The sequence below is a fragment of the Oncorhynchus tshawytscha genome, linkage group LG24 (assembly GCF_018296145.1).
Source record: "Oncorhynchus tshawytscha isolate Ot180627B linkage group LG24, Otsh_v2.0, whole genome shotgun sequence".
In the NCBI taxonomy this organism is placed as follows: domain Eukaryota; kingdom Metazoa; phylum Chordata; class Actinopteri; order Salmoniformes; family Salmonidae; genus Oncorhynchus; species Oncorhynchus tshawytscha.
The window spans coordinates 10,385,048-10,408,998 of NC_056452.1; the positions used below are offsets into that span (position 1 = coordinate 10,385,048).

At 44.7% G+C, this 23,951-nt stretch overlaps 1 protein-coding gene across 6 annotated transcripts in view; it reads left to right on the forward strand.

The window, feature by feature from the left end:
* The window catches only part of LOC112256418 (protein Smaug homolog 1), an 82,933-nt gene that overhangs the window by 50,616 nt on the left and 8,366 nt on the right, over nucleotides 1-23,951 (forward strand). For all 6 annotated transcript variants that reach the window (XM_042305291.1, XM_042305292.1, XM_042305290.1 and 3 more), the window contains one exon: nucleotides 9,921-10,502. In XM_042305291.1, the coding sequence (XP_042161225.1) occupies nucleotides 9,921-10,502 (582 nt within the window). The remainder of the gene's footprint in view (nucleotides 1-9,920; nucleotides 10,503-23,951) is intronic.

Here is a 23,951-nt window from a genome sequence, read left to right on the forward strand (position 1 = left end):
CTAAACTAAATAACCCTTACAGAAGGACTTTGAGGGACAGCCAGAGCTTACTACATGATTCCATATGTGTTATTTCATCATTTTGATGTCTTCACTATTATTCTACAATGTAGAAAATGGTACAAAAATAAAGAAAAACCCTTGAATGAGTAGGTGTGTCCAAACTTTTGACTGGTACTGTACATTGGCTTTGTCCCTACATACTGGTGTATGTTAGTTTCCCTCCCTTGTCCCTTTTCCTCCCAACAACCACTGATATGGAACAAACTTTCTGGTGGAAGTTAGATTGTAGTGACTTATCCAGTCTTTTCAGGTACATGTGTCAATGGTGGAGAATGAGAGGAAGCCTTCTATTTGTATTGGGACACGGGTAGTACCTCAACTTTTTCCTTCCCCATAGCCTACTCTCTCTCTCCCCCACTTTTCTTCTTTCTTTCCCTCTCCATTCTGTGGAACATATTATAAGTTGTTTGGTTGTTTGTTATGGTAGGGGCTGGGGCTACAGAGGGCTGGAGCAAGTGTATGTGTGTGGGGGGTGGGGGGGGGACCTCTGTCTAATCAGCTCCGGTTTGGGGATGTTAGCATCAGCTCTGGCCCCGCTCGGAAACTGCATTCTTCAGCTAGGACCTGTGGTATGCCAGCGCATTCCTCACTGCTGAGCTGGAGAGTCCATTCGGGAAGGGAGGGATATGGGTGGGAAACCTTTTTCCCTATTTTCTTCTTTCATTCCCCTCTCTTGTCTTTCTTTCCTTCTTTTGTAGAAGGCTTCCAACCCCCCTTCTTGGTCTTTCGTCTCATTCTGAATGGCCTTTTCCAAAGTTGACATTTTGTAAGTTTTACCCTCCTTCGTCCCGTTACTTTTCCACTCCTGGAAATTCCTGTTGAGTTGTTGGTCGTGGGTGTAGGTGGCGCAGTGGGTCTCTTGCCATGGCCCAACACAGTATTGTTTTTTTTTCTCTGTGTGGGTAAAAGTACAGACCAACCCATTTGGCCGTTACCCCACTCTGCGAGGGTGTCTCAGGCAGAGTTGGTATATGAAAAAAATAAATAATAATGTTTTGTGAAATAGGACAAATATATATGCACCCACCAAATTATTAGGACTATTTTTCTTTCTGGGCCACTATCCATTGCTTTTCCCCCTTTCTCTCAGTCTGTTGGCTCGATTAAACTTCCAAACTCTTAGTCTTTTGAGCAAGCTTTTCTGAGGGAGCTTCTCTACATGACAAAAGTATGTGGACAACTGCTCGTCAAACATCTCATTCCAAAATCATTGGCATTAATATGGAGCTGGTTCCCCCCCCTTGCTGCTATAACAGCCTCCACTCTCCTGGGAAGGCTTTCCACTAGAACATTGCTGCAGTGACTTGCTTCCATTCAGCCACAAGAGCATTAGTGATGTTGGCCACTGATGTTGGGCGATTAGGCCTGGCTCGCAGTCGGCGTTCCAAATCATCCCAAAGGCGTTTGATTGGGTTGAGGTCAGGGCTCTGTGCAAGCCAGTCAAGTTCTTCCACACCGATCTCGAAACAAACCATTTTTGTATGGACCTCGCTTTGTGCACTGGTGCATTGTCATGCTGAAACAGGAAAGGGCTTTCCTCAAACTATTGCCACAAAGTTGGAAGCACAGAATCATTTACAATGTTATTGTATGCTGTAGCATTAAGATTTCCCATCATTGGATCTAAAAGGCCTAGCCCGAACTATGAAAAACAGCCCCAGACCATTATTCCTCCTGCACTAAACTTTGCAGTTGGCACTATGCATCGGGGCAGGTTGCGTTCTCCTGGCATCCGCCAAACCCAGATGGTGAAGCATGATACATCTCTCCAGATAGCTGCTCCAGAGTCCAATGGTGGTGAGCTTTACACCACTCCAGCCGACACTTGGCGTTGCGCATGGTGGTCTTAGGCTTTGTGTACGGCTGCTCGGCCATGGAAACTCATTTCATGAAGCTCCAGACGAACCGTTCTTTCCCGATGTTGCTTCCAGAGGCAGTTTGGAGCTCTGTAGTGAGTGTTGCAACCGAGGACAGACAATTTTTACATGCTTCATCACTTGGCGGTCCCGTTCTGTGAGCTTGTGTGGCCTACCACTTCGCAGTTGAGCTGTTGTTAGTCCTAGACGTTTCCACTTCACAATAACCGCACTTACAGTTGACCCGGGGCAGCTCTAGCAGGGCAAAAATCTGACGAACTGACTTGTTGGAAAAGTGACATTCTATGACAGTGCCATGTTGAAAGTCACTGAGCTCGTCGGTACGGGCCATTCTGCTACTAATGTTTGTCTATGGAGATTGCCTGGCGGTGTGCTCTATTTTATCCACCTTTCAGCAACAGGTGTGGCTGAAAAAGAAGAATCCATTAATATGAAAGTTTGTCCATATACTTTTGGCCATGTAGTGTAACTGCGGCTAAAGGCTAAACTGAGACCCATCCAGCTGTTGACTCTTGTTCTTTCCAACCCCCGGGGGTGCATCTCTAGTGGTATTTGAGTCTCGTCTTCTTACCTTTGTACTGTAACTGTAATGATGATCTGTAAGCAAATTCCCCGAGGGAGGTTTCCATATTGCTTTTCACCTGTCCTGTGTTTTCAGATCAGTGTAGATGCAGGAGAGGAGACGAGGAGAGTATGTGAGCGTGCGAGCACACTCAGGACTTTTGTATTCTACATTGTTGATTGTGTGTGTGTCTCACAGCACAAGATGAATGGATACCCGTTCAAAGATGCACGTAACATAATCACATTTCAATAAAGTGTGATCAATGTCGCTCTTCTTCCCGGACAGGCAAGGAATAGATGAATAAAAGTGACACTTAGAGGGAGGAAGACTTGTGGTCTCAAGCTGTTTTTGGATGTCATCTATATGTGAATACAGGGAGGAAGTGAAGGGGGAGAGGAGGGAGGGAGGAAGTGAGAATCCCAGAGTTGTAAAAGCGGCATCCTATGACAGTGCCACGTTGAAAGTCACTGAGCTCTTCGGTACGGGCCATTCTGTTACTTATGTTGGTCTGTGGAGATTGCCTGGTGGTGTGCTCAGTTTTATACACCTGTCAGCAACGGGTGTGGCTGAAAAAAGCAGAATCCATTCATTTGAAGGTTTGTCCATATACTTTTGGCCATGTAGTGTAACTGCGGCTAAAGGTTAAACCTCACGTTGTGAAGGCAAATGTTACAGGAATACGCTGTGTTGAATGGAACGAGTCGCCCCCTATTGACTCAACACTCTAAAAATGCCCCGGTAGTGCGGCGGGCACGGAGAGGGCCCCGGGACCTGTTTGTTTTGCTGACAGGATAAATACAGGACAGTAGGGTTAGGCCCCATAAACCTGGCTCTAAACTCAGCCATGAGGTAAACTTCAGACGGAAAACAGGCAGCGCTGGGTGGATGGTGGCCCAAAGCATTGTGGTGGGGGAGTGGCGGGCTAATAATGGCATTTTTGGGGGCCGTATGGAGTGTTTGGTGTGCACGCAATGTGTGGTGGCTGGCTGGGTGTTTTTCGGGTTGATGTGCTCTTCTGGTCTCGTATAAATAGGGTGTTATCTCTCTCCCACCCGGCGTTGTTGGGACTGTGTGTAATGTTGACCAGAACTATTTTTAGAACAAGGGGAATCATGTGTCTGACAGTCTCTCCCTGTGTGTGTCATCTCAGCCAATTATAAAAATCACTTGTGTAACTAATTTTCCACGGTGACTCTACATAATTCCACACCTGGATGGACAATAGATGAAGAAGTGGTTGTCTGTCTTGTATCTGTACAGAAGTTATGCTTCCCGAGCTGCTGGATTTGCATCCAACCCTCTGTCATTTGATGTCTCAAAGTTTGATTTAATTCAAAGGGGACACTTCTTGTGAACAGGTAGTTGGCTATGTAATGGGTTTGGCATGGACCCAGTGACCACCTCTCTCTCTCTCGATGTTATTCCTCTCCCTGTGTCTTTCTCGTGTGTATGTGTGTGCCCTATGTCTGTCTCTGTGTGAGTTCACAAACCAAAGCTGTGGCTTGTCTATGAAGGACAGCCAACCACTGCAAGATGTGTCATTTGCCACAGCTCAGGCAGCTTGAGCGAAGTTGGACCATGTGATGGTGAAGCCAGGTCAGACTGACATACAGTGCGGGATGTTTTTTTTGTTTTGTTGTGACGTAGCCTAGCCTACAACCTGGCTTACCACTGCCATGACGACCATTTGAAAACTCCTAAGTTCATTTTTGTAATCCTTCTTAAAGCAGAGACCTCCCTATCTATAGGCATCCATTTATTTTGGAGTGGGCTTGAAGAGTCTATTTTGTTTAGAGTTGTCTGTCTCTTTGTCATTTCTACTCTGCCGGCAAGTAAAATGATCTACGGTGTTGGTGGTGATGACAAACCTTTTCCTTCCTGTGGTGACCTGTATGAGGGCTTGGTTTCATAGGAATCTAATCCAAAGAAAGAGCTTGGAACCTCTAACCCTGAATTTTTTTATTTCTATGGTTGATAACTGTCTTTTCTGTATCATCCGTGGGGTTTGTGGCACCAGACTTGCAGGGAGACAGTTGGGCTGAGCTCAGGAAGTGCGAGAACCACATGCCTCTGCAAAGTGACCCAAGTGGAAAAACACGGCTGTATTTATACACTGAGCGAAGGACGCACCCTCTTTGATGAGTGCCATGGCTGCTGGTCCAAATGACACCCTGTTCCCAGTGTTTCCCCTATGTTCATTTAGCATCATTTTTGTATTACAATTCTGTTATTGTATTTTGGGGAGAAAATGTGGTTTCTTTCTGAAGAGAAAGAAACCAAATATGGCCCAATGCAGGAATTTTAGAAAGCCACACCCTCTGCGACAGCGGAAAAAGTGTTTTGTTTGCTGGGCCGGGGTGCCACGTGGAGTTCACCAGGCAACACTGCATTGTCTAGTTGAGAGAACAGGCCCAAGTCCGGCTGACTGAAGGAGGGTCATCCTTTGACTGGACGGGGGGGCTTGGAGATACTGTGAATGTGATCCACGCATTCCCAGAAATGACCTCTCCCTCTGTTAAGGCCAGTCACCATACCCTCAGAGTTAGGTTGGGAAGGACAGAGGGAGCTATTAGAGAGTGAGAAACTCAGAGACTGACATCTTTCAGCGGGAGACAAAAATGACTAGGAATGGGAGAGACTGAGGGAGCGATGACTCAGGCCCAGTGAGGGGAGGTAAGGAGCGGCATCTCACTGTTTCCTTTCTACTTCTACAGCCCCTCAACAGTGTCTGCTCTGCTTTCTAATTAATTTTTTCTTCTCTCTCCCTTTTTCTGCTGGACTTGGATGAGGTTAACACTACCCTGAGGGGTCAGCGAGGGTGGGGATAGAGGGAGGAGGAAAGCAGAAGAGAAGTCTGCCACAGACTTCAAAACTCTCCCTCCTTGTTTGCATTCCTCTGGGTTCACTCGTGGCTTGTTTCCCTAGCCTAGTGACCACACTTTGACCTCTGAACGCTGTAAACTGACCTCTTGACAGGCAATGTGGGCAGGTTTCTCTTTTTCCTTATTTCCCCCTCTTTTATAAAGGAAGCGTTCTCATCCACTGAGACTCGTCCAGCTGTTGTTGACTCTTGTTCTTTCCAACCCCCGGGGGTGCATCTCTAGTGGTATTTGAGTCTCGTCTTCTTACCTTTTGTACTGTAACTGTAATGATGATCTGTAAGCAAATTCCCCGAGGGAGGTTTCCATATTGCTTTTCACCTGTCCTGTGTTTTCAGATCAGTGTAGATGCAGGAGAGGAGACGAGGAGAGTATGTGAGCGTGCGAGCGCACTCAGGACTTTTGTATTCTACATTTTTGATTGTGTGTGTGTCTCACAGCACAAGATGAATGGATACCCGTTCAAAGATGCACGTAACATAATCCCATTTCAATAAAGTGTGATCAATGTCGCTCTTCTTCCCGGACAGGCAAGGAATAGATTAATAAAAGTGACACTTAGAGGGAGGAAGACTTGTGGTCTCAAGCTGTTTTGGGATGTCATCTGTATGTGAATGCAGGGAGGAAGTGAGGGGGGAGTGAGGAAGTGAGAATCCCAGAGATGAGTAGGCTATTGTGTTAGCTGCCTGCTGCTCTCATGCACAACTAACCCCTTAGAGAGAAAGCGAGAGAGGGGGGAGTGGATGAGAAAGGGAAGGTGGAGGGAGAGGAAGGCCAAGTAAAGAAGGATGAAAAGAGAGGGAGTGGAGGAGCATAGTAGACTGATATAGCGACTGTAGGATTGGAGAGTCAGTGGATAGTGAAAGCAATAAAGGGAGAGGGGGAGCTCAGGCCAAGTCAAGTGCACACTCACTCAAGTGAGGGGCATTACAGGGGGTCATGAGGACTTGATTACGAGATAAACTGGGCCTTTAGTCCAGCCATAGGCAGTAGGTACAGTACTGGGGCACCACTCTATGGGAAAATACACCTACATCTTCTCATTCCCTGGTTATTTATATATTTTTGATCCAGCAACCTTTTGGTTACTAGTCCAACACTCTAACCACTAGACTACTTGCCGCCCCCTGCCCTTTTGTTGACACCTGCAGATACTGTAGATGGTCTTGAATACATGCTGGTGCTCCTTCTTCCAGAGATAACATCCCTATATTTCGACTCTGTCAATCACCATATTCTTATCGGCAGACTCGGTAGCCTCGGTTTTTCTAATGACTGCCTTGCCTGGTTCACCAACTACTTTGCAGACAGAGTTCAGTGTGTCAAATCGGAGAGGCATGTTGTCCGGTCCTCTGGCAGTCTCTATGGGGGTGCCACAGGGTTCAATTCTCGGGCCGACTCTTTTCTCTGTATATATCAATGATGTTGCTCTTGCTGCGGGTGATTCCCTGATCCACCTCTACGCAGACGACACCATTCTGTATACTTCTGGCTCTTCCTTGGACACTGCTATCTAACCTCCAAATGAGCTTATATGCCATACAACACTCCTTCCGTGGCCTCCAACTGCTCTTAAACGCTAGTAAAACCAAATGCATGCTTTTCAAACATTCGCTGCCTGCACCCTGACTAGCATCACCACCCTGGATGGTTCTGACCTAGAATATGTGGACATCTATAAGTACCTAGGTGTCTGGCTAGACTGTAAGCTCTCCTTCCAGACTTATATCAAACATCTCCAATCCAAAATCAAATCTAGAATCTGCTTTCTATTTCGTAACAAAGCCTCCTTCACTCACGCCGCCAAACTTACCCTCGTAAAACTGACTATCCTACCGATCCTCGACTTCGGCGATGTCATCTACAAAATAGCTTCCAATACTCTACTCAGCAAACTGAATGCAGTTTATCACAGTGCCATCCGTTTTGTTACTAAAGCACCTTGTACCTCCCACCACTGCGACCTGTATGCTCTAGTCGGCTGGCCCTTGCTACATATTCGTCGCCAGACCCACTGGCTCCAGGTCATCTACAAGTCCATGCTAGGTAAAGCTCCGCCTTATCTCAGTTCACTGGTCACAATGGCAACACCCACCCGTAGCACGCGCTCCAGCGGGTGTATCTCAATGATCATCCCTAAAGCCAATACCTAATTTGGCCGCCTTTCCTTCCAGTTCTCTGCTGCCTGCGACTGGAACGAATTGCAAAAATCGTTGAAGTTGGAGACTTATCTCCCTCACCAACTTTAAACATCTGCTATCTGAGCAGCTAACTGATCGCTGCAGCTTTACATAGTCTATTGGTAAATAGCCCACCCAATTTGCCTACCTCATCCCCATACTGTTTTTATTTATGTACTTTTCTGCTCTTTTGCATACCAGTATCTCTACCTGCACATGACCTTCTGATCTTTTATCACTCGTGTTAATCTGCTAAATTGTAATTCTTCGTCTACCTCATGCCTTTTGCACACAATGTATATAGACTCTTTTTTTCTTTTTTTTCTTTTTTTCTACTGTGTTATTGACTTGTTTATTGTTTACTCCATGTGTAACTCTGTGTTGTCTGTTCACACTGCTATGCTTTATCTTGGCCAGGTCGCAGTTGTAAATGAGAACTTGTTCTCAACTAGCCTACCCGGTTAAATAAAGGTGAAATTAAAATAAAATAAAAAATAAAATAAATATCATCTTTACTTGGTCCTGAAGCAAGCAGTGTAGACTCAGGTTTGAGTGTTTTATCCCTGGGCATGTTTGTAGCGTACATGTGTTCTGATTGAAAAGATCACATCGTCCTCTCACGCTCACTCCCTCTCTCTTTCCCACTATTTTGTTGCTCTCTTTTTCTCTTGCACACACTCTCCTTTCCTTACACTGCCTCCCTTTCTCCTCTTTTCCTCTCTTCTTCCTTCTCGCTCCCTTTCTACCTCCTCTCTCTCTTGCCGTCAGGGCTCGTGAACTTTAAAAATGGCAGTGCCAAAAAAAAGCCCTAGCTACTGAAGGGGACACTTAAACATAGGCCAGCCACAGAGCCGCCCGCCTGTGGTCCCCATTAGGTGACATCTGTGTGCTTTCTAAACAAGGAGTTAGCCTTGCCTCGTTCCTCAACAAGCCTCTGTACTCAGGACGTGTCCCAAATGGCACCCTACTCCCTATATAGTGCTCTACTTTTGACCTATGGGCCCTAGTCAAAAGTAATACACTATATAGGGAATAGAGTGCCATGTGGGACAGAACCTTTGTTTCTGTGACAAAGCTGTGACCTCTGGAGAATACTGTGTACTGTAGTATTATTCTATCATTTATTATTTAGATATATATTTAGTATTTATCTATTCCCTTTCGTCATGTATCAGAATTAGAGATGAGGACTACAGTAGCCTACATCTGCCCGGCCTGTTATGTTTGACCAATGACGTAAAGGGTCACACAAACATGCACACATCCCAATCCCTAAACAGGAAGTTAACCCCTGGGCTGACTGCAGTATCCTCTACTCTTACAATACAGTCTCCTCTATTCTCGGTGGCGGTCAGGCCTGAGCCCCACAGCTTCGACCCGGACGTATGTATAGCCTCTGTCCCAATCTGATAGGAATGACGCAATGTTTCTGAGACGCATGCTTCTCACGGCTGCAGTGCTGAGACAACAATAGGCTCCACGACCTCACAGGATAGGTATAGCAACCACACTGCCTAGGGCTCAACTAACTACCTACCCACCCACACTAGACTTCTAGATATTCCTTTTATTGTCCATTCTTCCTTGATGTTACCACTGATTTAGGCATGATTGGACAAGTGAACTCCACATGGCTTTCACCTGTCCATTCATTTCTAACCCGTGATTACTTAGAGGAAGGAGGGGATGCACTTTTAAAGAATTTGAACGTGGCGATTTTAACAAAAGAGGAAAATAAAAAGCGGCCCCTCGTAATCGATCTTGTCCTTTATTGCCTCTCGTTCTTCCATCCACCCCTTGCTTTCTCCGTCTGCCCACCACCATGTGTGGTTGTAAACAGGTTATTGATTATTTTATGTTCCTGTCAAGTCCTGTTTAAGGGTGAGGAAGGCATCTGGATTTCCTACAAGCAAGAGCTCCCACAACATAATTGTTTGGGAATACCTGAAGTACTTAGTTTTCTTCCAGCTCCCATAATATGTTGGGGATAAGTTGAGAATCTGTTGGAATGTGAAGAGAGTGGCTTTGCCTGGAGTTCTGTCGAACCGAAGGCCAAATCCACCCTGCCTCTTTCCTTAGAGAGAACAAGCTAATACAAACACCCATGGGTCTATCCCGGGCTTCACTCAGCCCAGTGCGAAGGCAATTACAGAACATTTCTACTGAAAGATATTGTGTGGAACAGAATTGATGTTCTGACTTGCTGGATAAGGGATCGTCTCCCACACATTGCTATATGCAAAGTGTTGCACCATCCTGAATAAGCCACGGTTATGTTGTACTGTAGATTTTTGTACTAACCCTTCCTCTCTCTTTTTTTTTCTCTCTCCACTCCCCTCCTCTCTTCCTCCCCCAGTGGTGATCAGCCAGTGGCAGGGCGAGCCCAAGGAGCGCGTCATCTCCCTGGTCCTCACCCACCTGCCCCTGCTCAAGCCAGGCAACGTCGAAGCCAAGGGCGAGTACATGCGCCTCCTCCCACGCATCCTGGCGCACACCATCGACCATGGCCGCCACCTCGAAGAGTCACGGCAGCTCCTCTCCTACGCCCTCATCCACCCGGCCACCTCGCTGGACGACCGCGCCGCCCTCGCCCTCTGGCTCAACCATCTGGAGGAGCGCGCCGCTGCCCGGGGTGACTCGTTGGAACGGCCACCCCCCGCCCCGGCCTCACTCCATCAGACGACCCCCTCGACACACTCCTTGTCGGGGTCCAGTTGGAGTTCCTCAGGGAGCCACCTGGGTCAGCTGTACCACCACCAGCGCTACGGCTCGGATGATAGGCTCAACGGCTGGCAGGGGTCCAGGGACTCGGGATTGGGCAGTGGTTGGCACCAACAGCAGCAGGGGCATGGAGGGTGTGAGAATGGCGGGCACCTGGCACTCTACCCGTCCTCCTCGGTGCCTGGGAGTATCAACACGGTTGGCACGGGCGGCAGCAGTGAGTGGCTCTTTTTCGATTTCCTGCTTTTTGTAGGTTACGTCCCAAAAGTCTGACATAGCTTCCTTTCCTCGTGTCTTCTCCTGGTTTACGTTCTTTCTGGATCAGCACTGATCTGAAAGCAGTCCAATAAATCAATCAAATTGAATTCATAAAGACCTATTTACACCCTGTTTGCATTACAGTAGTAATCTGGCTTATCCTGCAAAGAGCAAGTCGTTAAGTTTGAAAAGCTACCCAGGCTTTTCACCGTCAGTTGTGGTGAATGAAAGGAGACGAGGAAAGGAAGCCGTGTCGAGCCGTGGCCTTCTCCACCACTTATGGTTGTTTTTGTATTTGAAGACTCACACTCTTAGCAGCATGCTCAGCAGTTGCATGTGCTTAATCAGGGTTCATGAATGCTACTGACAAGAGGGTGGTCTTTATTAAAGGGATTTAACTCATCTCCGGACTGTTTGAAATTAAAGTTTAGTGGGATTTACAATTACATTTTACACCTCTTTAGTGTATTAGCAACCGTTTCAAATAAAGGGTCTTCCCGTTTGACCAGACCTGGGCTAAAATACTATTTGAAATATTTCTAATACTCTTTGTTTTTTCTTTATCCTGTCTGGAGTGCCAGGTGGCCGGGTTTTGCAGTTTTGTGACTTCTGAACTATTTGAATGAATGTTCAGATAGAAATATCATGCTTCTCTGATATGGAGAATAAGGAATCGTGTCAGCTGTATTTGTGATATTTCTATCTGCAACGATTTCTAATAGGACTTAAACCCAAGCCTGACCCTAACCCAATACTATAGGTCTGAAGGTGCCATTATCTGTCATCATCCAGGCTATTCTTCCCTAGCTTCTCATGTTATTATTTTTCGACAACTTTTTCTCTCTGCGTTAGTCTACACCTATTGTTTACTAAGCACATGACAAAATCAGATTTGATTTTTAGTACGAGAACATTCTAGATGAGGTCAGGCCGTCACATAGGTAAACAGACTCCAAACAAACCAACCCAGCCAGCCACTAGCCACTGACAAAGGAAAGAAAAATGTCTGCCCGCTGTGTGGAAGTCTAAAGCGGTAGGTGGGTGTGTAGGCCCTACTGTGCTCCAGCACCCCAAAGCCAGTCAGATTGAACATATCTGTGGTTAGAGCAGGATATTTCCAGCCGAAGAATGCATTGGTATTTTTTTTTTCTCCAATGAAGGAGACAGCTGAGGATATAAATAAGGACACATTTAAAGCTCTGGGCCAAGCACAAGATCCTCTTATTTTTGACTAGGCTTGGGAGTTTCAGCAGTATGTCCATCGCACAAAGGAACGATTTCACAACTCTAACCTAGAGTTGCCCTTCTTTTAGCCAATGGTAGGTCCCTGTGGGATTAGCCAGCCAATCAGCCAGGATGTCTAAATTGCTGAAAGCAATTTGGGTTTGGCACAACTTTGTAGAACGTTCGGATAGAGATATCTCACGTACAACAAACATGCCTGATATGTAGAATCATGTCCGCTCTATTCATGATATATATTTGCAACAATCCACAACGTTTGCTTACTGAATGTGGCCCTAGTAATCCTCACCCCAACGCAAGTAAATTTACTGTCAGCCAAAGTGGTTAGGTTAGAAAGAATTTTAGCTTATACCCACATTAAGTAATTTTCTCTAGTTTGATTTTATATTCAACCATTTCAACCAGTGAAGTCATTGGACTGTTCTAGACTACCCAAGAAGTGTTTAGGAATCCCCATCTAGATCTGATAAGTATTTTTGCGGCTCCCGAGTGGCGCAGGGGTCTAAGGCACTGCAGCTCAGTGCTAGAGGCGTCACTACAGACCCTGGTTCGATCCTGGGCTGTATCCCATGGGGCAGCGCACAATTGGCCCAGTGTTGTCCAGGTTAGGGGAGTGTTTGGCCGGGGTAGGCTGTCATTGTAAATAAGAATTTGTTAACTGACTTGCCTAGTTAGATAGGGGCTTTTAAGCTTAAATTATTCTTCCCCCACAATGAAATTGGGTGGGAGGGACTATGGATCTGTCTCCATATGTTCATACGTATGTTAGTATGTACAGTCGTGGCCAAAAGTTTTGAGAATGACACAAATATTAATTTTCACAAAGTCTGCTGCCTCAGTGTCTTTAGATATTTTTGTCAGATGTTACTATGGAATACTGAAGTATAATTACAAGCATTTCATAAGTGTCAAAGGCTTTTATTGACAATTACATGAAGTTGATGCAAAGAGTCAATATTTGCAGTGTTGACCCTTCTTTTTCAAGACCTCTGCAATCCACCCTGGCATGCTGTCAATTAACTTCTGGGCCACATCCTGACTGATGGCAGCCCATTCTTGCATAATCAATGCTTGGAGTTTGTCAGAATTTGTGGGTTTTTGTTTGTCCACCTGCCTATTGAGGATTGACCACAAGTTCTCAATGGGATTAAGGTCTGGGGAGTTTCCTGGCCATGGACCCAAAAATATCAATGTTTTGTTCCCCGAGCCACTTAATTATCACTTTTTCCTTATGGAAAGGTGCTCCATCATGCTGGAAAAAGCAGAGGATGTGTTGGTACCATTCTTTATTCATGGCTGTGTTCTTAGGCAAAATTGTGAGTGAACCCACTCCCTTGGCTGAAAAGCAACCCCACACATGAATGGTCTCAGGATGCTTTACTGTTGGCATGACACAGGACTGATGGTAGCGCTCACCTTGTCTTCTCCAGAGAAGCTTTTTTCCAGATGCCCCAAACAATCGGAAAGGGGATTCATCAGCGAAAATGACTGTACCCTAGTCCTCAGCAGTCCAATCCCTGTACCTTTTGAAGAAAATCAGTCTGTCCCTGATGTTTTTCCTGGAGAGAAGTGGCTTCTTTGCTGCCCTTCTTGACACCAGGTCATCCTCCAAAAGTCTTTGCCTCACTGTGCATGCAGATGCACTCACACCTGCCTGCTGCCATTCCTGAGCAAGCTCTGTACTGGTGGTGCCCCGATCCCGCAGCTGAATCAACTTTAGGAGATGGTCCTGGCACTTGCTGGTCTTTCTTGGGCGCCCTGAAGCCTTCTTCACAAGAATTGAACCGCTCTCCTTGAAGTTCTTGATGATCCAATAAATGGTTGATTTAGGTGCAATCTTACTGGCGGCGATATCCTTGCCTGTGAAGCCCTTTTTGTGCAAAGCAATGATGACTGCATGTGTTTCCTTGCAGGTAACCATGGTTGATAGAGGAAGAACATTGTTTCCAAGCACCACCCTCCTTTTGAAGCTTCCAGTCTGTTATTCAAACTCAATCAGCATGACAGAGTGATCTCCAGCCTTGTCCTCATCAACACACACACCTGTGTTAACGAGAGAATCACTGACATGTCAGCTGGTCCTTTTGTGGCAGGGCTGAAATGCAGTGGAAATGTTTTTGGGGGATTCAGTTCCTTTGCATGGCAAAGAGGGACTTTGCAATTCATCTGATCACTCTTCATAACATTCTGGAGTATATGCAAATTGCCATCATACAAACTGAGGCAGCAGACTTTGAAAATGTATATTTGTGTCATTCTCAAAACTTTTGGCCACGACTGTACATTAAGCCAGGTGTACACAACATGATTTTGGCCCTTATTTACCTGTCCCAGACAACTTTTTGAATCGGAGACAAAATACCCATGTCGTTGACTACTCAGGGTGCGCGGTCTTCATCGACGCTTGTTTAATGTGAGCAGGTTAGAGCTGCAATCTGAGGGTTACCAGTCCCGTCTTTGAGCAGTCCCAGAAGTCCGGATATTTTCAAACATGGTTGATTTTTTTATTTAGACCTGTCTAAAATAAACAATGGATTTATTGTAAAGGTGTAGGCTATATTACATAGATTTATTATACTTTTAAAAATGTAGTTGTTCCAAAGGTCAGCATCAGTGGCTTGTGTGGAAGCCAGGAGATGCTAAATGTGTGGCGCAGTGGTCTATGGCTCTGTCGTGACCGGGAGGTCCATGGGGCGACGCACAATTGGCCTAGCGTCGTCCGGGTTAGGGAGGGTTTGGCTGGTAGGGATATCCTTGTCTCATCGTGCACTAGCGACTCCTGTGGTGGGCCAGGCGCAGTGTACGCTGACCAGGTCGCTAGGTGTACAGTGTTTGCTCGGACACATTGGTGCGGCTGGCTTCCGGGTTGGAGGCGCGCTATTAAGAAACAGTGCGGCTTGGTTGGGATGTGTTTCGGAGGGCGCATGGCTCTCGACCTTTGTCTCTCCCGAGCCCGTACGGGAGTTGTAGCGATGAGACAAGACAGTAACTACTAACAATTGGATCCCATGAAATTAGGGAGAAAAGGGGGTAAAAAAAAAAAGACTGACAGTAATTTGCAATCACCGACTGACACAATTTTGTGACCGCTACAGCCCTAGCCATTACCAACCTTGCAAAGCATTTCATGGCTACAGATGTAAGTGCAATAGGGCAATTTAGTCAGTATCTTGGCGTTCTTGGGCACAGGGACTATGGTGGTGTGCTTGAAACATGTACAGTGGGCTCCAAAATTACCAGTCACCCCTGACTGGCAATGCACAAACAATAATGAAAAAAATATAAACATTATAATTATAGAGAGAAACTCAAAATACCAACATGTGAGAAATACTGTACTTTATTAATGTTTCAATGGAACCAACCAAAATCATTCAATTATTTAATACAAAATAAATTTAACCAACATCAAGGTTTCATAATTATTGGCACTACTCATTTAGTACTTAGTGCAACCACCTCTGGCAAGAATAACAGCATGGAGTCTTTTCCTGTAATGTTTGACAAGGTTAAGGAACACATTTGGAAGGATTTTGGACCATTCCTCTATGCAGATCCTTCACTTTCTTGGGTTTGTGCTTATCAACTGCCCTCTTCCACTCAGCCCACAGGTTTTCGATTGGATTGAGGTCCAGCGACTGAGATGGCCATGGCAAAACATTGATTTTGTTGTCACAGAACCATTTCTGTGTGGATCTTGAGGTATGTTTCGGGTCATTGTCTTGTTGGAAAGTCCACCTACGGCCAAGTCCCAGCCATCTGGCAGAGGCAACCAGATTGTCAGCCAAAATTGCATGATACTTGGTAGAATTCATTTTGCCATCAATCTTAACCAGTGCCCCTGGACCTCTGGAATTAAAACAGCCCCAAAACATCACTGACCCCCTTCCATATTACACCGTCGGTATGAGGTGCCTCTCCTTGTATGCATCTCTGTTTCCACGCCAAACATGCCGATGCTGTATCTGACCAAAATGGTCAATTTTGGTCTCATCTGACCAGAGCACCTTTTTCCAGTCATAATTTAAATGACGTTTGGCAAACTCCAAGCGCTTGCGTCTGTGTCTTGGGGTCAGAAAGGGCTTTCTTCTGGCAACCCTTCCAAAGAGCCTGTGGATGTGGAGGTGGCTTCTGATGGTGCTTTTTGAAACCTGGTGACCCCAAGATGCCACCAAGGCCTGCAATTCTTTCAGTATTTAATTGGGGATTTTGTTGCTTCTCTCACCATCCTCCTCCCTATCCTTGGGGGAAAAATGCATTTGCGTCCTCTACCCGTGAGGTTTTCAACTGTTCCCATATCTTTTGAATTTTCTAATAATTTCCCTGACAGTGCTCAGTGGTATATTCAATTGTTTGTGGATCTTCTTGAAGCCATTGCCAGATTTATGAAGGTCTAAGACCATCTGTCTCTTTTGAACTGCCAGTTTGTTTGTTTTCTTCATGGTGTTGGATGACAAAAGGATATTGCATGTGTGTTACCTCATTTTTATACCCTAGTGAAACAGGAAGTGATGTAATGGCTCAATATGGTTCCTTGAGACTAGATACACTTAAATAAGTGGAATTTAATTTGGTTTAATTTTGGTAGATGTTATTTACAATAATCTTCAAGGGCGCCATTAATTGTAAAACCTTGATTTGGAGGACATTGATTTTTAATTAAATCAAATTATTTTGTTTGGTTCCATTGAAACATTAATAAAGTACAGTTTTTCTCACATGTTGGTATTTTGAGTTTATCTCTAACTATATTGTTTATATATGTTTAAGCATTGTTTGTGCGTTGCCAGTCAGGGGTGCCAGTAGGTATTACAGATGGGATCAGGGAGAGTTTGAAAATGTCAATGAAGACACTTGCCAGCTGGTTAGCGCATGCTCTGATTATGGGTTCTGTTAGTCCCTCGGGCACTGTGGCCTTGTGAATATTAACCTGTTTAAGTCTTACATTGGCTACAGAGAGTGATCACACAGTCGTCCGGAACAGCTGGTGCTCTTCATTGTGGCACATGCACCTGAATGCACTCGTGACTCCTTTTTATGGTCACCAAAATTATGATCCGTTTCCCTGAATTGCATAGTTTATAATTTAGCTAGTCATAGTGGCAATATAACAGGCTTTCAAATGATGCTCATCTGACCCAGATTGAGATTTACAGTGGACCATTTTTGGATTGTGTAAACAACAACCGTAAAATGTTATGGCGGGGATGCAGGTTTGTGTTTCAAACCAAAAAACTGTGTGTTCGCTCTAGTTTCTCAACGGCACAGCTAGGACAGCTCAAAAAGCACCTTTCTAGTTGAAGACTCTTCTTTGAGTTATTAAAAACTTTCCAATTATTCGCCTACCTCCTCATGCCTTTTGCACACAATCTATATAAACTCCCTTTTTTTCTACTGTGTTATTGACTTGTTAATTGTTTACTCCATGTGTTACTCTGTGTTGTCTGTTCACACTGCTATGCTTTATCTTGGCCAGGTCGCAATTGCAAATGAGAACTTGTTCTCAACTAGCCTACCTGGTTAAATAAAGGTGAAATAAATTAAAAAAAATTAAAGTGCTTTGACATTTCTTAGGAACTGTGCCCACTTTGGAGAGGTGTATGTGGCCACTTGGAGACACCAGTAAGTCCTCTCACTCAAACCCTTGTCATTATTTTTATGATGTTGTGCCTACCCCACATTTTTGACCAACCACCTGGATTTGGTCCTATATAGCAACATTTGAAATGTTGTTTTATACATTGGATAAAAGTCTCAGAGCTAGAAAATGGTATATCATACACTACAGTTGAGGAACAAAGGGAAAGTAATTCCGCTTTGAAAGTTAATCAACTTGTAACCCCACTTTTGAGAAGATCGCCCTTTAATGTTTTGGTACACGTGCTGGAGAGCTCTTTTTTTTTTGTCTACACCCATTCAGCATCGTTCACACCCTCTAAAGCCCCACCCATCTCTGTCATGTTCCAAGATGGGGTAGCAGTCAGATGTGTTTTTGTCTTGTCCCTTCCTGTCCCTTGTAAACATTGTTTTTCCTTGGGGTTTTTTCATATATATTTTAATATCACTTTCCATCTACGGACTAAATATACTCTCCTGCCTCCTCACCCAATGTGGTACGGATCTGCTATTTTAATACTTAAGAACCAGAACTCCCATCAAAAGCTAGCCAGCTAACTGGCTACCAGCTAACTGGCTACTAGCTAGCTGCGGCCCGCTAGCTTTCTGTAGCACGTCGAACTGTTAGCTTAAGAGGCCCATCGGACATATTCTTTGGCCACTATACCTAATTTGCCAATTGGCCTGGTTTTTCCACATGGAGCCCCGCTTATCTGTCTGCCAACGTAATAGCACGGGGGGGCCACAACAGACTTTCGTTCATCGCAACATCCCTCCAAGGTCTCTCTGCTAACTTGCTAGCTACCCGAAGACACTCACTGGACTCGGCTACGCATGCCTCCCGCTAACGTCAATATGCCTTGTCCATTGCTGTTTTGGTTAGTGAATATTGCCTTATTTCACTGTAGAGCCTGTAGCCCTGCTCAATATGCCTTAATTAACACTTTTTAGTTCCACCTACCACACATGCGATGACATCACCTGGTTTAAATGATATTTCTAGAGACTATCTCTTTCGTCGTCACTCTATGCACAGGTTTACTCCCACTGTATTCACATCCTACCATACCTTTGTCTGTACATTATGCCTTAAATCTACTCTACCGTGCCCAGAAATCTGCTCCTTTTACTCTGTTCCGAACGTACTAGCCAACCAGTTCTTTTAGCCTTTAGCCGTACCCTTCTCCTTCTCCTCCTTTGTTCCTCTGGTGATGTGGAGGTTAATCCAGGCCCTGCAGTGCCTAGCTCCACTCCCATTTCCCAGGCGCCATCTTTTGTTGACTTCTGTAACCGTAAAAGCCTTGGTTTTATGCATGTTAACATTAGAAGCCTCCTCCCTAAGTTTGTTTTATTCACTGCTTTAGCACACTCTGCCAACCCGGATGCCCTAGCCATGTCTGAATCCTGGCTCAGGAAGACTACCAAAAACCCTGAAATTTCACCAACTATAACATTTTCCAACAATATAGATCTGCCAAAGGTGGCGGTGTTGCAATCTACTACAGAGAGAGCCTGCAGAGTTCTGTCATACTATCTAGGTCTGTGCCTAAACAATGCAAGTTTCTACTTTTAAAAATCCACCTTTCCAGAAACAAGTCTCTCTCCGTTGCTGCTTGCTATAGACCACCCTCTGCCCCCAGCTGTGCCCTGGACACCATATGTGAACTGATTTCCCCCCCCATCCATCTTCAGAGCTCGTGCTGCTAGGTGACCTAAACTGGGACTTGCTTAACACCCCGGCCATCCTGCGATCTAAGCTTGATGCCCTCAATCTCACACAAATTATCAATGAACCCACCAGGTACAACCCCAAATCCGTAAACACGGGTACACGACCACCCCTCATCACTGTCTAACGCTCCCTAAAACACTTCTGCGAGCAGGCCTTTCTAATCAAACTGGCCCAGGTATCCTGGAAGGATATTGACCTCATCCTGTCAGTAGAGGATGCCTGGTCATTCTTTAAAAATGCCCTCCTCACCATCTTAAATAATGCCCCTTTCAAAAAATGTACAACCAGGAACAGATATAGCCCTTGGTTCTCTGCAGACCTGACTGCCCGTGACCAGCACAAAAACATCCTGTGGCGTTATGCATTAGCATCGAATAGCCCCCGTGATATGCAACTTTTCAGGGAAGTTAGGAACCAATATACACAGGCAGTTAAGGCTAGCTTTTTCAAGCAGAAATGTGCATCCTGTAGCAAACTCCAAAAAGTTCTGGGACACTGTAAAGTCCATGGAGAATAAGAGCACCTCCTCCCAGCTGCCCACGGCACTGAGGCTAGGAAACACTGTCACCACCGATAAATCCATGATAATGGAGAATTTCAACAAGCAATTTTCTACATCTGGCCATGCTTTCCACCTGGCTACCCCTACCCAGGTCAACAGCCCTGCACTCCCCACAGCAACTCGCCCAAGCCTCCCCATTTCTCCTTCACCAAGGCTTTCGACTCTGTCAATCATCACATTCTTATCAGCAGACTCAACAGCCTTGGTTTCTCAAATGATTGCCTCGCCTGGTTCAGCAACTACTTCTCTGATAGAGTTCAGTGTGTCAAATCTCTATGGGGGTGCCACAGGGTTCAATTCTCGGGCCGACTCTCTTCTCTGTATACATCAATGATGTCGCTCTTGCTGCTGATGATTCTCTGATCCACCTCTACGCAGACTACACCATTCTGTATACTTCTGGCCCTTCTTTGGACACTGTGTTAACTAACCTCCAGACAAGCTTCAATGCCGTACAACTCTCCTTCCATTGCCTCCAACTGGTCTTAAATGCAAGTAAAACTAAATGCATGCTCTTCAACCGATCACTGCCCGCACCTGCCTGCCCGTCCAGCATCACTACTCTGGACGGCTCCGACTTAGAATATGTGGATAACTACAAATACTTAGGTGTCTGGTTAGACTGTAAACTCTCCTTCCAGACTCACATTAAGCATCTCCAATCCAAAATGAAATCTAGAATCGGATTCCTATTTCGCAACAAAGCATCCTTCACTCATGTTGCCAAACATACCATCCTACCGATCCTCGACTTCGGCGATGTCATTTATAAGATAGCCTCCAACACTCTACTCAACAAATTAGATGCAGTCTATCACAGTGCCATCCGTTTTGTCACTAAAGGTCCATATACTACCCACTGCTGCGACCTGTACGCTCTCGTTGGCTGGCCCTCGCTTCATGCTTGTTGCCAAACCCACTGGCTCCAGGTCATCTACAAGTCTCTGCTAGATAAAGCCCCGCCTTATCTCATCTTACTGGTCACCATAGCAGCACCCACTCGTAGCACGCGCTCCAGCAGGTATATCTCACTGGTCACCCCCAAAGCCAATTCCGCCTGTCCTTCCAGTTCTCTGCTGCCAATGACTGGAACGAACTGCAAAGATCACTGAGCTGGAGACTCATATCTCCTTCACTAGCTTTAAGCATCAGCTGTCAGAGCAGCTCACAGATCACTGCAACGGTACACAGCACATCTGTAATATAGCCCATCCAACTACCTCATCCCCATATTGATTGATTTATATATCTTGCTCCTTTGTACCCCAGTATCTCTACTTGCATAATCTACTTCCTCACATCTACCAATCTAGTGTTTAATTGTAATTACTTTGCCATCATGGCCTATTTATTGCCTTATAACTTCCTTATCTTACCTCATTTGCGCTCACTGTATAAAGACTTTTTTTCCTACTGTATTATTGACTATGTTTTGTTTATTCCATGTGTAACTCTGTGGTGTTGTATGTGTCGAATTGCTATGCTTTATCTTGGCTAGGTTGCAGTTGCAAATGAGAACTTGTTCTCAACTAGCCTACCTGGCTAAATAAAGTTGAAATAAATATATTTTTTAAAAGGATTCACATGTGAGACCATGTACTAAACGACCAAAAGTTTCAGACTAAAGGCTGGTTTATACTACTTCTATTGACATGTTTGAAGACAGTTGTCTTCATGACATCTGCAGCATGGTGTCAACAAGCCCATTCGCTTAAAAATGTATTTAGGATATGTCAATCTAGAAAACCAGGCCACTAAAAGCAACTCACTAAACAATGTTTTTGTTAGTTTCCAGATTGTTAGCTAGCTAGCTAATGTTAAGTTCATGTTAACTTGTGAGTGTGACGAAATAAAAGCAGGGCATTCTACCGCATGATTTTAGAACTTGGACACTAGTTGGCCTAACGTTATATCCTAATTTGACTTTGGTGCTGGTCATGTTGTTCTTCGCATTACTGTCTCTGGTAAACACACACTATATTAAATATAGTCAACGTTTATTTGTCACATGCCCAGGTTACAGAAGGTGTAAATAGTACAGTGAAATAGTGCCGCCTTGTTTAGACATGTAGCTAGTTAGCTAAAAACTGAACCATAATCCCAACTCATAATGTTACTACCATGCATGAATCTACGGATAACTAAAGTTAACCAACTAGGTTCAATGTTAGCTAGCTAGCTAACATTAGGCTATAACTACCAATGCAAATTGCTTTCTGAGATACAAATAATATTACTACACAGATTATACACGTAACGTTAGCAAGTGTCAGCCGGCTAACGTTACCTGGCTAGCTAACTGTACGCTATAACTTGCAATAAATTATTTTCTGACAAAATTAGAAACATGTAAGATCTGAAAATGTAGCTAGCTAGACTCTTACCCGTATACATGGATGAACGCTACTCCCTCTCTGTCACGGATGCCATGGTTGCCCTTAGTTTGAAGATGTAATCCATTTTATACAACAGCCTTCTGTATTTTCCCTTTTCGACTCCCACCCCATATTTGCAATTAAACGCCAGAATTTCCTTAACTATCATACTCTGCTTCCACCGGGCATTCCGCTGATTTCAAAACTCGATCAACTTCTTCATTGCAGTTCTTCGTATCTTTCAAAAAAGCTGCAGTTGAATGGATTGTCTACTCACGCTGAGCAGCTCATGTTATAGACCGAAGCATGCTACATGGCAGACCAATCCATTGTGTGTGTCTTGCAATCCAACTCATCTCTCGGGATGTCCAGCCCATCTATCTCAGCCAATTATGGATAGCGTGAAGGTTTCTGACTTTTTCTGTGGCTACCAACTAGGCTTGTAAGTTAATAATTGTATTTGTATTTACAGGTGGCATACTTTTCTGTGGCTAAACCAACTAGGCTTGTAAGTTAATAATTGTATCTGTATTTACAAATGGCATTACAAGTTTGTTATTAAGGCACGTGAAAGTTCACATGTTCCAAAAGGCATTTCTGCCACACAAAAAAACGCTTTCAAATACCTCTCATGTGAAGTAGTGACGTGCGACACATGACTAGTTTCCTGAAACGAGTCACATTTTCCAGGAATATTCTTGTCATGGTATTTTTCAGATATAGTTATCAACAAATGCGGCGAAAAGTACAGTAAATGTAAAATCAACAGAGTAATGTTTGGATTCAGTCTTGTCAGGTGAATTGTTGTCCTCACCTTTTGGTATAATAATTTTCACATAAAATCATTCCTCCCCATCTTTTACCGCACTGTACCTCCCTAGCCCCAACCCTTACCCATGTAAGGTAGCCTTTGTGGAGAGTCTGTATGTAAGGAAAATGGCTAATATTTAGGGACTGGAGCATGTAATGTTAGCTGGGAACCTATTTTAAATCAGCCCGTGAAGTCCTATACATAGCCAGGCCAACACAGTTAGTGGTGCCGCATATAGGGATAGGAAGAGACTGGCGGGCGGCACAAAGTGCTCTCCTGTACATCATCTCATTTGCCTTCTCAGCCAGTGTGCCCGCTCTAGCTTCTTCTGGAAGGTCTGTGACACATATATATATCTCACTCACTCACAAATGGGACAGGTTTTGTGTGACCTGGCTTCTTTTTTTTTATTTAACTAGGCAAGTCAGTTAAGAACAAATTCTTATTTACAATGACGGCCTAGGAACAGAACAACAGATTTTTTACCTTGTCAGCTTGGGGATTCAGTCTAGCAACCTTCCGGTTACTGGCCCAACACTCTAACCACTAGGCTACCTGCCACCCCTTTGCCCAGCGGCCTCTTTTTCCATGTAGTTCCACAGAGGCCTGGGAACAGTTTATTAAATGCGAAAGCTGAAGTTTTAAAGCCAGCTGCCCTCGGATCAGTTTTTAGAAGGGAACGTTTGTTTTAATCGAGAGTGATTCTCTAGGTCTCCGTCTTAACTACAGAAATGTTGTTAGAAGGTAGACAACCGTTTGAACACAAGGCAGGTTGTGTCGACTCGAAGCGGGATTCTAATTATCGTAATACAACACCCTACTCCACCACCACCCCACCCGCAGTAGCTAGCCCCCTAACCACACAACTTTGAGTATGCAGCATGCTTATTTTTTTGTTTATTTGTCAGGGACCATGTACAACATGCCATTGCACCAGATTTAGCTATAGCAAAAGTTAATCTGTAGTCCCTGGGCGGAGAACCATCAACATCAGTACATCAATACAATGCTACAATGTAACACACTATTAAAATATCTATGTATAAAACAAGCATTAGTGAGGTCGA